Source organism: Callionymus lyra, chromosome 5, assembly GCF_982586985.1.
Source record: "Callionymus lyra chromosome 5, fCalLyr1.hap1.1, whole genome shotgun sequence".
In the NCBI taxonomy this organism is placed as follows: domain Eukaryota; kingdom Metazoa; phylum Chordata; class Actinopteri; order Syngnathiformes; family Callionymidae; genus Callionymus; species Callionymus lyra.
The window spans coordinates 16,046,221-16,062,049 of record NC_141822.1 but is presented as its reverse complement, the minus strand read 5'-3'; the positions used below and the strand labels follow the sequence as shown (position 1 = coordinate 16,062,049).

Here is a 15,829-nt window from a genome sequence, read left to right as displayed (position 1 = left end):
CATTTTTTTTTAACGTGTTTTAATAATGTTTAATGATATTTTAATTTGCTTTCTGTTTTAAATGTACGGTAACCATGCGTGTCCAGAAAGGCGCCTTGAATTTTATTTGTATTATTATTATTATTAATAATTATTATTTAAAGGGAAACTTTTAGGTAACAGTTGCGTCGAATGCACGTAGAAAGTACGTAATAATACTCAAGTAATAAGAGTCTTCAAATCCCCCGCGTTTAATTTTCTGTTACTATTAGTCAAGGAAAATGTCAATTATCGTGAACCAGCCAATCACAGCAGCCGCATAAGGTCAGGTGGAACCTGGTGATTTCCGGGTGCACCTGAACTCACCACTGAGACGCTTCAGGGACACAAGGAAGAAGAAACTCATCAATGACTTGTTAGACATTAAACCTGATCTCAACGTTTATAACTTCATTGAACAACAACAGGAACTATTGTTTTAATGTCAAAACTACCGGGGAACGCGGGAGTGTCGGTGCTCGGCGACAAGTCTCTGGAGTTCTACCGGGACCCGGTGAGCTTCTACCGGCAGAGGATCGACAAACATCGCGGGAGAGTTTTCCAGTACCGGCTCCTGAACAGACCCACGGTCTTCATCTGTTCCGCGGCGGCCATGAGAGAGATGCTGGGCGGTGAGTTGTTGGTTCAGATGTCCTGCTCGAAGGCACTCAGAGCAGCAACTCAAGCTTAATATTCCAGAGGCTCGAGGAGGATTCGAACCATCAACCATTTTGTCAAGATTTTAAATTATTTTATTACTGTACTTGAAGACACTTGGGTGGAAATCTTAACTTATTCGAGTTAAATAGTTAAAAATATCAATAATTTAGTAATTTAAATGGGCTGTGTTATTCAAAATTATGGATTATAGTTTTATATATTCAAATATATTGTAAAATAATAAATGCAAATGAATGGTGTATTGAACTATAAAATATTTAATTATATATATATATATATATATATATATATATATATATATATACACACACAGTTGATTTTCACCATTTTATTATCATAAATCAACTTTAAGTTGTCACATTGTAAAGACCAGAGTTAGTCATTATTGCAGTAAAACTGCTGATAGTGATTCGGTGTGTAGCTCATGGGCACTCCTGTCAGTTCATGGAAAAACTTCACAGCACAACAAGGAAGTAAAAAAAAACGTTAAATACTAATCTCATAGTTTTATTAGAGTAATAACACTTCAATAATGTTTTTACTTTTTTTAAATGACTCACTGATGATTTATTTTATTTTTCCCGTAAAGGGATTAACAGGAAGTAAAGTGAAAAGTGCTGTATATGGCCTCGTCATGGATAAAAGCAGTCAAATAAAAAAAGGAACATTTGTGGTACTACACGAGAGATCATCCGTCATGGGACTGACCCATGATGCTGCCAGAGGGGAAACAGACTATTCTTCTTTTTTCATTTTATTTTTACCATTTAAGAAACGGACATGTTGTCTTATACTGATGGTATTTTACAATTATTAGTTATTAATTAAGTATATTTATTCCTCTTTTATTACATCATAACTTCTGAATCTCTAACAGTTTATATATTTTAGTTTTAAAAAATGCAGCCTGCTTTTAAAGTATTTACAAATTTTGCCTAAAATATCCACTTTTTTCCTCCTTAAGAGGGATAAAATTAACATATTTGTCTTTCTTTCTATTTTTTCTCTCCAAGTAATTAAAAAATATATAATATTTTCTTTCGTGTTTGTGCTCCATAGAGAAATACAGTGTATTTGTCAAAGATCCGACTGATTTGATGACCAAAGTCTACGGTGACACCCTTGTGACAACCAACGGTAAACACACACACACATACAAACACACACTTACTCTTAGAGACACATTTGTTGCAATATTCAGTATCTAAAGTTTGTTTCAGGTGAGGAGGCTGCACTTCTGCGACTGTCCCTCACCAGCTTGTTTACTGGAAGTTGTCTAGAATCGTCAAAAGATTTTATCTCCAGGTAAGCCTCACTTGCGCTGCCAGTTTGTCACATAACGAGTACAATTAAATGTGACCAAATAAAGTAATATTTGCCCATTGATGTATTTAGTTTTATACATAATGTCTGATAAAAACTGAAAAATAAATAAAATATCAGTTTGATCTTGAGAAAGAGAACAACTACACCATCCAAACAAAGATAAAAGTACATTTATTTACTGAAACTTATCAGGTTTCATTATAAAACTCTTCACTCTCAGCAGTTTAAGCATCATTTTGTGTGTTTTGCGTTTATTTGGAGCTGCTGTTTTATTATCTTATGGGTTTTTCTGACTTTGCAGTGTGTGTGATCAATGTCTGAAGGAACTCTCTGGCAGGTAAAGCTTTTTTTTTTTGGCTCCCAAAAAGTGAATCATTAATATAAGGAAGTTTTTGTGTCAACGTGTGTGTGTCTTTTTGTGTAGTGGACAGCCTGAGCATGTTTACTCTGTCTTCAAGCAACTTGGCTCCGAGATGGTTTTGGGTCTTTTTCTGAACATACGGCAGGAGCAGCAGCCAGAACTGCTGAAGGAAATCATGAATCTGTGCACGGAGCACTGGCACGGTATGTGCACATGTGCCACATCTGCTCTGGTGTTTCACTCACATCTGCTCTGGTGCTTCACCCAAAAAACAAAAAAAGCGGAACCGTGAAGTCCAACCACACTTTTTTTTTAAACTTTATTGCAAGTGTCTGATGTTATTGCAACGTCAGACACTTCCTGAGAGAAGTTACAGTTTGTTGTGCTTCAGGTCTGATCTCCGCACCCGTGAGTGTGAAGGTTCCCATGTGGTCTTCAGGTTTGTCCACCGCTCTGGAGGCCAGAGACAGACTGATGGACATCATCAAAGACAAACTGGAGAGTGAGACGAAAGGGTGAGACATTCTATAACTTTACAAAATACATTATTTATCTTATTTTTTTTAGTCTCAATAGCTGTCCAAGTGATGCTATTCCTGGGTCCATCCATTAGGTTCTCAAATGTAGCATCTACACATACAAACTTATTATTTTAACCAACTTTTTTGAAAATAAAATCACCACTAGACCTTTTCCCAACATCCAATCTGAGTCCAGGTCGCTCCAAGTCTTCACCTCTGATCTCACCTGAAACCCCTGATCTCAAGTCTAAACTGTACATCATGGCAGGTCATGTAACGCTTGTCGTCGCTTCTCTAGCTCAGACATGGCCAGGGTACGACCCCGGGGCCACATGTAGCCGGGTGACTGTATTTATGTGGCCCTCATGAGGTCACCATGAAGCTATAAAAATGAAGAACTCTATTATTTAACTTAATAATGTGAATACAGGGTTTTTTTTTTACTTATTTATTTTCTTTTATCTTTCCTTTTTTGGGGGAATATTTAAAAAATAGTGTTATATTTCCAAATGAAATGTATTTATAAGGAAATATTATACAATCAAAATAACAACTTTGGCTTATTGAGCTTTGTCTTAAGATGTTGGTTAATCGTTTGCATTTATTTCCTTGTTAGAAACTATATTAAATCTAAAAGTGTTTTGTTGTAATAAAATGCAAGACATTTTCTACATAATGCAACAGCTTAATCTTATTTTTAATATCCCTTTTATTTATTTTTCCAACTCTATCCTTGGTCTCCACCCTGCCTGCACTCTCTTCTTCACCCTCCTCAATTCGACGTTGTTTTCTCTTCGTCCACATGCATCTTCCCTGTCCCTACCTCATGCTTTCAAACACTGATCTGGTCATCTGCTCCTCACAGATTCGTGGGCTCTCTTCGAACGTTGCCGCTGCCGGACTCCAGCTGTGCCGCTCAGCATCTTCTGCTCTTCATCTCTGCTCTCATCCCAAAAGCTTTGGCTTCTCTGCTCACGTCTTTCACATTGGCACTGAGCGGAGAAGAGATGGTAAAGTCACCGGAAAGGGAAAGGGACTCTCGTAGGGTTGACCGAGAGTGCTTTCTTTGTGTCAGGAGGAGACGCGTCAGCGAGCGTTGATGGACTCTGAGTTTCTGGATGACGTTCTGCTGGAGGTCGAGAGGTTGTGGCCTCCGTTCATCGGTGGAAGGAGATTAGCCAATCAGGTTTGTTTTAAAGTCTTATTATTCTGTGAATTATCTTCTGAAATCATAAGAATTGACATTGTTTTCGCATAACTTTGGCGTCTGGCATCAGTTGTTGTGTTGGTTATATTTTCTCTCCACTAGATGGCGCCACACACACGTGGGTTTCTGTGAGTTTTATGACCCTAAAATATGTGACGCAAAAGTAGCAGAACTGACTCTAACATTATATTGATTTCTCACTGAACTTTTCGACCTTAACAAATCATAAAATACACAATCTCTAAAAAAAAATAAGTTTCATTTCCTCAAATTTCAAATGTGTTTGGTTCGCTTGAGCGGTTTTTTTTTCGGATTTGATCATGACGTCATCGCTGTCCGCAGGGGTAATTCCACTTTTTTAGTTCAATGCTCGTCGAACCTCGTTGACCACCAGTTCAATCTGTCAGAGCTCGCGCAGCATGACTCCCGCCACGCTGTGACCTCATCAAACCCGCTTACACAACCGTCCAATCAGAGGCATCGATCCGTCAACTGGGATCGATCGATCGTCCCGGAAGGAAGGAGGTTGACGGGATCAGAGAGTCGTGACAGATTCAGGTTGATTCCTGGAGGCCTCTGACGGAAATGTATTTTTAAGATAAGAAAAGTTATTATCTGCAGAGCTGACCAGAACAATGATAATACTTTCAAGAATATATATTTTTAAAGTAATTAAACTATAAATCATGAAATCTCCGTTAAACTGTCAATCAACATTATAAAAATAATCTGTATTTATATAATTTACAATGTAGCTTTGAATCAAACTTTTTCCTTTTTTTTTTGTTAGATGTTGATTTTAAATCATTACATTTGTAGAGATTAATCACGCAAAAACCTCGGACAATAATAAAGTAAGATACAGTGCAAATAATAAATAAATAAAAATAATAGTAATTTTATTTAGTTAAACATTATTTCCCCTAACAATGTTATCAGCAGTGGACATTCATTACATACATTGAGTTTGGAATGTGACTTAAAGGATTTTTTTAAAGTATGAATTGAAATTTAAAAAAAAACGTATTTTTGTCCTTACTGGCAAAAACATAAAATTCAAGACCAAAATGATGGGAAAAAATATAAACAGCTAAAAATCAGTGATAAATAAAGAACGAGTAAATGTAAAAAATGACAGGCAGGAATGTTCTGGAGAACCTTGATGATCAGAAAACAATGTTTCTTTTCTACATTTTCATATTTCCGGACTGACCCCCGGCAGGAAGGCTAAGTATATGAATATGTTTTGAAATATGTTTCCTATTTTTGACCCTTCAAAATGGTCGCAAGTCCTCTTTATTATCCACATCACATCGACTCATCATGTCTTCAGTGGAAAATAAACCCGAGCAGAGAGAAAAGATTGAAGCCACTTTAAAAAGAGCGAGAGTCAAAATAACTTTCTTGGTGTGAATCAGTGAGTCATACAGTTTGAAAACAGTGTTGCAAGATATCTGCGAACGGGAGAAATGAATCACCGCGGAGATCAGGGCTTGTTATCCGCCACACAACAACAACAACAACAAGGGCAGCCAATGAAACCGGGAGGAGGGAGCTCGGCTGTAATGAGATTCTGTCATGTGTGGACGAGGATCATTGGTATTCACCGCCAGGTGGAAAAAGTGGACGCTCCCTCAGGTGGAACCAACATATGCCACTTCTTCTGCGGCGTTTGAGTGACACTTGTTTGACCTCTGCGAAGGGCCAGGGTCTCCCTTTTGACGACAACAACAACAACAACAACAAAAAATAATTATTGTGAAAGATTTTCCACTCCAGCAGAGAGAGCGATGAGAAAGAAGGTGAAGGAAGAGAAACAGTGATTATGTTCTCTGGCAGGCCATTAGTGCGGCGACTAATGGATGTGGTGAGGAGGTGAATGAGAAGGGCTACCAAGGAGTAAGTGGTGCTTTTGCCTGGAGGTGACTCTTCCTACCAGAGCTCCTGCACGAGAACTGAACAAAAAAAAAATGACAGGAATTAAAAACGTGTTTAAGTGCCTGAGAGAGAGGGTTTATTAAATGGATGTTTTGTTTGTGTGTTCAGGACACCACACTCGCCGGGTTTCACGTCCCAAAGGGTTACGGCGCGCTCTACATCAGCCACGCCGTCCACCGCGACCCCGACATCTTCCAGCTGCCGGACAAATTCCTGCCCGAGCGATGGAGAGGAAGGTGAAGCTACCGGCTTTTTTTTTTCTTGTCTTTGATAGATTCATTTCTTTTACTGGCACCATTGGAGGATCTGCATCTTTAGTGCAGATGGTCTGAGAGCTCCTTCTTCCTTCCTTCCTTCCTTCCTTCCTACCTACCTTCCTTCCTTCCTTCCTTCCTTCCTTCCTTCCTTCCTTCCTTCATTCATTCATTCATTCATTCATTCATTCACCTGTTCATTCTCATTCATGGCGCTTCATTCACAAGAGCCTGCACAGCAGCATGAATTCTCAGGTGGCTGCTGTGTCGGCTGGTCACGTGACAGCATCTTTACCAATGAGGATTCCCCTTTGTTTGTGTGTGTGTGTGTGTGTGTGTGTGTGTGTGTGTCGAATGGGGGAGAAGCCATTTTCTTCTGATGCAAGTGGGTTGGGTTATAGAAATATGAGTCACAAAATATTCTCTCCTAGTTCTTCGCTTTGTTTTTTTTCAAAATATTAATTCAGTATTTCCCCCCTAAACACCTGAGCGATGACTCTTTAGATTTACATATTCAATGGTGCTTCTCGTCGTTCTTAGAAGTCGATGAAAATGCGTCTGACCACGTTCCTCCCACAGCTCTGGTCATTGGACGACTGATGGTGGCTTCACATCCGCTCGAACATTATGTTCCGACACAAATCTCTCGACACAACAACAAAAAAAATGTCTAGAAAATGGAAGAAAGTTATTGGACCGGACCACAGAAGCATCGACGAATCATCATGTTGTTGTGGTAAACAAACATTGTGGGTCTGTTGGACAGGAAGTCACGCCGTCTGATCAGGGGCATCACATTCAGAGGTGGTGTGGTTTGACGTAGGTGACTTGGTGCAGGTACAGAGTCTATAAATTGGGGTTGCTGCTGCCATGGTAACGGATTACCTCATACCAGTTTTTACCAACGGGGATTCCCTGCGTTGGAGAGAGGGGGGGTCAGGAATGAGTCAGAGGAGGCTTGACACGAAACTATGATATAAACCCACTGCTGCAATGTTTTTATGTCAACGTTACGTAGCTTTTTATTACGAAACACGAGCAAAACAGTTTTATTTCAAGGTGGACGTTTGCATTTTCTGTATTTTCCGATCCTAGTATTGAAGTCCCATGATATCTTTTCCACCACATCTTAGAATTGTTAATCATTTCTCACTTATATTTAATTAAAATGCTGCAGAAATCATTTTAATATTTTATTTTTATTAATTATACATTTATTCTATAATTTATCTTTTTAAAATCTGTTAATAACTATATTTAAACCTCTGCTCGTCCTGTACAAGAGAACAAAATCAAAGGGAAAATGTTTTTTTTTTTAAGCAAATTAACCATTTTATCTTGTATTTTAATGAAATAATGAAGAAGAAAAAACCCTCAATAATTTGGAGTATAAATGCCAGAGTTTAAAATCCCTGTTTGATGAGTTATTACACGTTTTTATAATAAGCATTTATCAGGTTTATTTGAACAAATACATTGAATAACTAGGATGACATGTGAATCTTATTTGAATACAATCTTCCTTTTTTCAGAAATTAAAAATGTATTTATATAAAAATAATCTTGAATTACTCCCATTTTTTGTCACTTAAAAACATTCCGGTAAATAATATTTATACATATGATATAAAACACGTTTTCTCTGTGCATGTGAACTTTAACTTATTGTAAATAAACAAACAATAGTTCAACAGTTGAGCTTGAATGGCGTCAAATCTGAATGAAAGTGTTTTTGTTCATTCACTATTGTTTCTCTTTTTCTCTCCATCTGGGCGCGTATCCGTTTGCTCAACGCTATCATCTTTCATCTTTTCTTCCGGCCTATACGGTTCTTTCCCTCCTCGTCCATCTGTCAGTCTTCCTGAGGGAACGACTTCCTGTCTGCTCCCGATATTTTGCACGACTGCTTTTCTCACCTCCTTTTCCAACTAAACGGCTGCAGCTCGGTTACATAACAAGCCCACTAGCTCTATCTCCGCTGCACAGACCAATCGTTTGTCTGTGCGTGGGGACCCGTTTGTGCATGTGTTTGTGTGTTTATGGCTGCATTTGTGTGTGTGTGTGTGTGTGTAAGAGAGTTTCCATTCGAGACAAATAGTCAAGCTGGTGAGTTAACGTGCTATCGGACGCCCACACACACTCTGTAGATAAATGTAGGGACAAAACGGAGATAAAAATCCGAGCCACCGCGGCGCACGGTAGTTCACCGGTCGAGTCAATCATCGAAAGATAAAGTCAAATATTTGCTCGCCTTTAAACCTGGTTTTCGTCATCATTGCTCGGAAAGTTTTCACCAACCGTCTTTAGCGAAAACGCTGACTCACCATTCGATGTTCTTTGAGATTTAAATTTAGCTAATATTTTCAGTTTATTTAAGTTTCTGTGAAACTTTCCTACGAACTCAAGGAGTCACGTTTATATATGGATTCCATTTGATCCTATTTTAAGTTTTTTATTTTAATTATCCTTGTCCAAGCTTCTGACTGGTGAAACATTAAAATATTATTATTATATATTTGAGAACTTTTACTAATAAATGTGACGCATGAAGATAAACTCTAATAAATACTAATGCCTGATTAGTTTATGGACTGCCTTTAGCTTTCATTACAGCCAGTATCACCTATTAATATAGAAAAGTGGCCACTGTCATTGTTTGAAGCATTTTCTTTTCTTTCTATTTTGTCCAATAAATACGTTTTTTTAAATAACTATCAAACTGTTTTTTTCATCTTATACATTCATGGATTTATATATCTATAAACTCAAAGGTCAACTAATGTCAAAAGCCAACTCTCCTGACTCGCATGTTTCAAATGTTGAATCTTCCTCTCTAAGATGCATTAAGTCTCTCATCATGACCATGTTTTAAAGTTATTACTTAATAAAGTTCTCCTCCGACTGAAATCTTGGCGAACGAGAGGTTACGAGCTTGGAATCCATTATGACATAATAATGGCTTCACTCCTCCTGCAGCCAATTGTAATCATGCCCCGCTTTGTTTATACGACGAGTCCCTTGGAGGTGGAGACTTCTGGGATTGATGACTTGTGGTGACAAACCTTGCTGCTTGACCAATCACCACAGAGTGGGTGTGGTTATGTTCAACAAGATTTAATCTTCAGAAAAACAAAGTGTTTTCAGTGGGTGGGGCTTAAGATCTTCACATCATTTAGTGTAAATATTTCAATGAAAACAGAGTTTTGTACAAACAGACACATACTGATGATACAATAGAGTCCAACATCTATTTAAGACACACTTAAATCAACATATAAGTTGCTCTTTAACTAAATGACTTTAGCAGGGGCCCCTAAGATGTTTCGCGTCACAGGCTGGTTTAATATCTGCAGTATTTTCAGGGACTTTTCTTCAGATAAAAAACATCCAAAATCCAATATAAATAAAACATTAAGTGCATGAAAAGTAGATCTTTGCTAAATCAGCCAAAGACCTGGACTGGTTTCTCTCAACTCAACTCAACTCAACTTTATTTATAAAGCGTTTTAAAAACATTAACAGTCGGGAACAAAGTGCTGTACAGTGACATAAAAGAGAGCATAGTTAAAACATACAAAGGTAAAAACAATATAAAATAAAACGAGTAAAAAGCACTTAAAACAGCTCAGAGTCTCATGCTGTGTTAAAAGTCTCTGCTACCGGTTGCTACGCTACTACTACGGTTTGTGTTTTACTCATTTTTCAATAGTTTACATGGTTTATTTAAAAAAAATAAAATTCACCCCAATGAGTAGCTAGTCAGACAGTACTAACAAATACAACAGACATTAAATAAAGTGGGTTTTTTTCGGGGGTTTTTCGGTGCAACCTGATATGCCTCCCATACTGGTACCAGGCCCTGGACCTGTCACAGTTCAGTTCAGTTCAGCTTATTTAAAAGGACAATGTGTAAGGTTTTTTTTAGCGTATGAGGAACATTTGCTTCATTTAAATCCAGGTGAAGCCTTCATTTATTTCCTCATGCACTTTTCATTAAAAACCCTTCGGCCGGACCTACCTTCCTTTCACTGAGCACCTTTAAAAAAAAAAAAAGAACCTTTGTTGGCTCCTCAAAGATGACTTCCTGTCTCTTTGATTACGTTAGTTGACGTCCAGCCGCACGTCTTACTATTTCCAGATAATAGATTATTGCGGTGCAAGTACCACTCTCGCGCGCACGGATGCACTCACACTCTTTACACCAGGCCCGTGCACCGCTAATGCTTCCTGTTTCACTTAAATCCGAGCTCGGGTTTCAGGAAGACAGGATGCATTAGCGCTGAGAGAGGAGGAGGAAGAGGAGGAGGAGGAGGAGAAGGAGGGGATGTCTCAGCAGAAAACACTCCGGTCAACTCTTGTCTGTTTATTTATACTTGAGCTTCCTACCTGTCAAGTGACTTGAACTCCACCAGTGAGAGTTTAGAGTTTCTCTCTCGATCGATGGCGGCAGTTAGCACCTCCGCCACATCACGTCGGATGGAAGTGATTCCTCACTTTCACCGGGTGTCGTCTGGTGCTGACGAATGTGTCGGTGCAAGAGTCACGTCATGAACGTGGACAAAAAAAAAAGGGTTGGATTGTGAAGGCGGTGAATTATGATGGAGTTGTGGGACGTGGTCGTGTCAATGTGTCTTTCTCTTCACATTCTTCAGTGAGGAATGTTGTATTAGCGGAGTCATCAGCCGCCGTGATCGCCCACCTCACGCCATCATCATCAGTCACATGACGTCTTAATCTCATCTTGTGGCCCACAACAAGGTCCGCTTTATTTAGTCCACTTTTCTCACATTCCTCCCCGGAGAGACACGGCTCGAGTGCAACATGTTGTCAAACTAACGCTGAGGTTTTTCTCTTTTTCGCCCACAATCAACAATGTTTGCTGTCACTTTACATCGATGTCTTAACAGCTGATGAATTCTTAATGTTGCTCAATTCTATTGTTTCTTTGTCTCTTTGTTTTCATTTATATTGTTTTTTTTAGTGAATGTGTAAGTCTTAAAAGATTTTAGTTTTAAATTACACCACTCACATACAATCATAGATATTTTTTTTACTACAATCAAACATGCCATTCATAATCAAACAATTTTCAACCATAATCAAACAATTTCTAACTTTAATCAAACCATTTTCAAATATAATCAAACAATGTTCAACTGTAAACAAACAATTTTCAAATATAATCCAACAATTTTCAACTATAATCAAACCATTTTCAAATGTGATCAAACCATTTTCAACTGAAATCAAACCATTTTCAAATGTAATCAAACTATTTTCAACTGAAATCAAACCATTTTCAAATGTAATCAAACCATTTTCAACTGAAATCAAACAATTTTCAAATATAATCCAACAATTTTCAACTGAAATCAAACAATTTTCAAATATAATCAAACAATTTTTTAACTGTAAACAAACAATTTTCAACTGAAATCAAACAATTTTCAACTGAAATCAAACCTTTTTTTTAACTGTAATCAAACCATTTTCACAATAACAATAAACTATATATTTTAGAGATTATAAGAATCGGAGAGAAAAACAGTTATTTTTATTTCTGCCTCTTCCTTATAGTTTTCCTATTTTACTTTATAGTATTAACTTCATACGTGATTCTTGTACTTAACATGTTTTTCTCAGTATTTCAAGTTTTTTCTTATGTTAACTACTGATGATTAGTTTAGTAGGAGAAGTTTTACTAATCAATCTCAACGAGTCCAAGTGTTTATACATTCAAATAATGCAATATATCTTTTCATTGACTTTATTTAAAATGTGACAACAAAAACCTCGACGACATGGCATAACCTCATCCGCTAGTGTGGTGCGTTCAATAACGTAGGAATATCTATGGTGCATTCCACAGATTAAGTTCACAAAAATAACAAACTTTTACAGAATAAAAGCAAAATTACATAAATGTTCCTTGACTTCAGGAGTCTGGTGTTTAATTTGTATATGTTTTAGTTTATTGTTCGATTGACTAAAATAACGAAAACCCTAGATCGTTTTTTAATCATCATAGATTCAATTTGAATCCAAAAATGTGTGAGCATGATTCCTGCACAGCCATGGCTGCCTTTAACAAATGAAGGACACACGAGTGACTGGATGAACTTGGACAGTCTGTTCTTGTGCACACAGGAATGCTGAACACAAGAACCTCCTTTGTACGTTTGGCAGTGGACCCAGGAACTGTATCGGAACCAAACTGACACACGTTTTCCTCACAGTGAGTCACGTTTTACTCTCTTTTGTGTATTTTGTAAACACAGATGATGGAGAGTTGTTTATATAACATAAGATTAAACATCATTATATTCATTCAATACTGATTTAAAGATCATTATTTTGATCAGGGTTGACAAGATTAATGAAGTGTGTTTCAGAGAAACTGAACATTGAGAGAGATTTCGGTATAAAAGTCGTCCTTTAAACATGACTGCAGGTTTATCTCGGCACAACACATCTGTTGTGTGTCGCCAGCACACAGACACACACTCATGAGTCATCATGGACGTGATTGAATGGAGCTCAGGTGAAATGTTCTCGCCGGATAATGACCTGCTCGACACTCATTCAGCGCCGCTCATTATCCACGACCACAAGCTTCTTGTTTGGCTCCAGCAAATGTCTTGAATGAGGTAATGTGTCGCAACTGGATGAGGATCTGAATGGAAGCCAGAGACCTGTCGTCTGCTCCGGCCATTCATTCAACACAACATTTGAACATGTTTTCATCAGCTTTAAAAGACGGATTCTATTAATAGTTTCCGGGTTTGTTTGAATGAGGAGAAACCAAAAATAGCCTCATGACGACTGTTATTAACTCTGAAACTTTTGATTTAGTTTAAATTATATGAATAAAGTGATTATTTACAATATATACACTATATATTTATCTACATTTTTTTAAATTGTATTTATATATATATTTTTTATATATATTAGATAGATATATGTATAGACATACCTAATATTTGTGCACGTTTTAATCTAATATTTATTATTTTATTTATATTCATAATCTATCTATTGTCCTTTATTTAATTATTTTTAAACCAATTATTCTACATTAACTAGGTGAGTTAATTCAACAGGTTTTACAACAAACATTCACACATTTATACATATATATATATATATATATATATATATATACAGTATAATAGTCACATTTATACAATATATTTATAAAATATTTATGCACATTTTAATCTTATATTTATTATTTTATTCATATTCATAATCTGTCTATTTTCCTTTATTTCATTATTTTTAAAGCAATTTTTTTCTACATTAACTAGGTAAGTTAATTCAACAGGTTTTACAACAAACATTCACACATATATATATATATATATATACAGTATAATAACCACATTTATACAATGCATTTCTATAATATTAATGCACGTTTTAATCTTACATTTATTATTTTATTCATGTTCATAATCTATATATTTTCCTTTATTTAAGTACTTTTAAATCAATTATTTTACCTTAACTATGTGAGTTAATTCCACTAGTTTCTCTAGTGTCACGCACTCGTCCAGCAGAATCTCTCCTCAGCTGGTGGAGGTCCGACCGTCCAACCGTCCATCTCGCAAACATTCACACACGCTCACATTCCGCAAGGCGTGGCCGGATCGAGTCGCCCACCAGGATCTAGGTCACAGATGTGACTCATCCCAACTCTTTCTTCCCCTCCTCACTCATCCTTATCTTCCTCCCTCGCAATCTGGAGCGTTTTTTACCCATAAGGTGAATGAGGGCGAGTGTGTGTTTGAATTATTATTGTTGTTGTTGTTCTTGTTGTGTACTCAAGATCCACACTGACCTAACACCACCTCACTGATTAAAATAATATTGTATTTTGTAAATATCAGACATTTTTGGAGTGTTGTTTTCTTCCGTTTCTTAATATACTGTATAATTAGTTTACTTTACTTTTAATTGTCTCTTTTATTGTTTGTCACAAGAGTTTTCCTTTCTGAAAAAGTTGATCTTTTTTTTAAATAATTAGTTTGTTATTATTGTTAATTTATTTTTCCACTGCTTATACTTCGAATGCCGGACACGTTTTGGATTTATTGAACGTTATTTTTAACCTCTTTATTGATTGGTAATCACTTAATTTTCACTGTATATTCTTCATTTATTTAGTTTGTTTCTATTCTATTTACTCATGTATGTTTATTATGTTATGTTCATGGATGGATAGATGGATGGATGGATGGATGGATGGATATCTAGGTGGATGTATGTATATATGAATTAATGGATAGATTAGTGGATGAATAAATGGATGGATGGGTGAGTGAATAGATGGATAGTTGGATGGATTGATGGATGGATTCGTGGATGGAAAGGCGGATGAATAGAATAAAGGCACTGTAAGAGAATGATAGTTTATACTGAGATTTTGTCATCTTGCACGTTGTTCTATTTATTGCACTTTGTTCTTGTTCTTGGATCTATTGTCTGTGTTGCTGTGAATTGGAAAAAACAATTTATAATTGGATAATATAAGATAGATAAGATAGATAGATAGATAGATAGATAGATAGATCAAATATATATCCTAATAACAGCTGGACTCAAACCTGCAGACTTCAAGCACCTTATGCATGTATTTATTTTCTTGTGCAAATGTGTTTTTCTTCTCCAGGCGTCACTGGAGTCCGTAAATATAAGGTTCTGAACACGAGGGCGAGCATGTGGGCGCAGAGACCTGTGTGCCGCCGAGCGTTCCTTAAATATCATCTGTCGACACAAATGTTTATTTGGGATGCCGAGGAGAAGGAAGGAGGGAGAGTTGACGGCTCTGTTTGTCGTCCTCCTGCAGGAGGTGTGCCTGTACCTGTTGAAGAACTACCTCTGGAGTCTGGAGCCGCCGTCCCAGAACCTGGACTACAAGTGGCTGCCGGTGTCTCGACCGGCCGAGAGCAGCGCCGTGTCCTTCGCCCCGCGGGAGTCCAGGTAGAGGGAAACGGTTGGGGGGGGGAAAAACGCTCAAAATATTCAGGGGGAGGGGACATCTTGGCGGACGCCATTTTGGGAAACCCGAGGAGTGTGCAGCCCCGTGTGATCCCCACCACATATCGTGCTGCCCCCCCATCATCCCCCCAACTCCGATGAGGACACGTTTTTATCTATTTATAAAGTTGTGTCGGCTGCAGCTCATCTTTCACATGTCATATATTTTTATTTTCTATTCATAAAAAATCAACACACACTTGTCCCCCGACAACCTCCCCCTCCCCCACCCCTAGCAACCACCATCACTGCTTAGCAACAGCTCATCACACTGACACTGACTTCCTCCCATTTAGTATGCAAACACACACACACACACATGGACACACACATGCACACACACAGACTGGTGGAGTCTGCTATATATACAGTGTAAATAATAGCAATTCTATTTATTGCATCAATATGTGATTTTATCGCCACATTTACCCTCGATTTTTAATACAATTATTATTTAATCCATGATATGAATATATTCATT

General features: G+C 37.4%; 1 protein-coding gene across 1 annotated transcript; it reads left to right on the top strand.

Moving 5' to 3' along the window:
- Positions 1–364: 364 nt before the first annotated feature.
- On the top strand, positions 365–15,614 carry LOC148079526 (uncharacterized). Its single transcript, XM_087791130.1, has 11 exons — positions 365–650; positions 1,759–1,836; positions 1,920–2,004; positions 2,327–2,362; positions 2,450–2,589; positions 2,778–2,901; positions 3,773–3,917; positions 3,983–4,093; positions 6,161–6,288; positions 12,454–12,541; positions 15,158–15,614. The coding sequence occupies exons 1-11, from the start codon at positions 461–463 to the stop codon at positions 15,293–15,295; spliced, it is 1,263 nt and encodes a 420-aa protein (XP_087647256.1). The 5' UTR covers positions 365–460; the 3' UTR covers positions 15,296–15,614.
- The last annotated feature ends 215 nt before the right edge of the window (positions 15,615–15,829 follow it).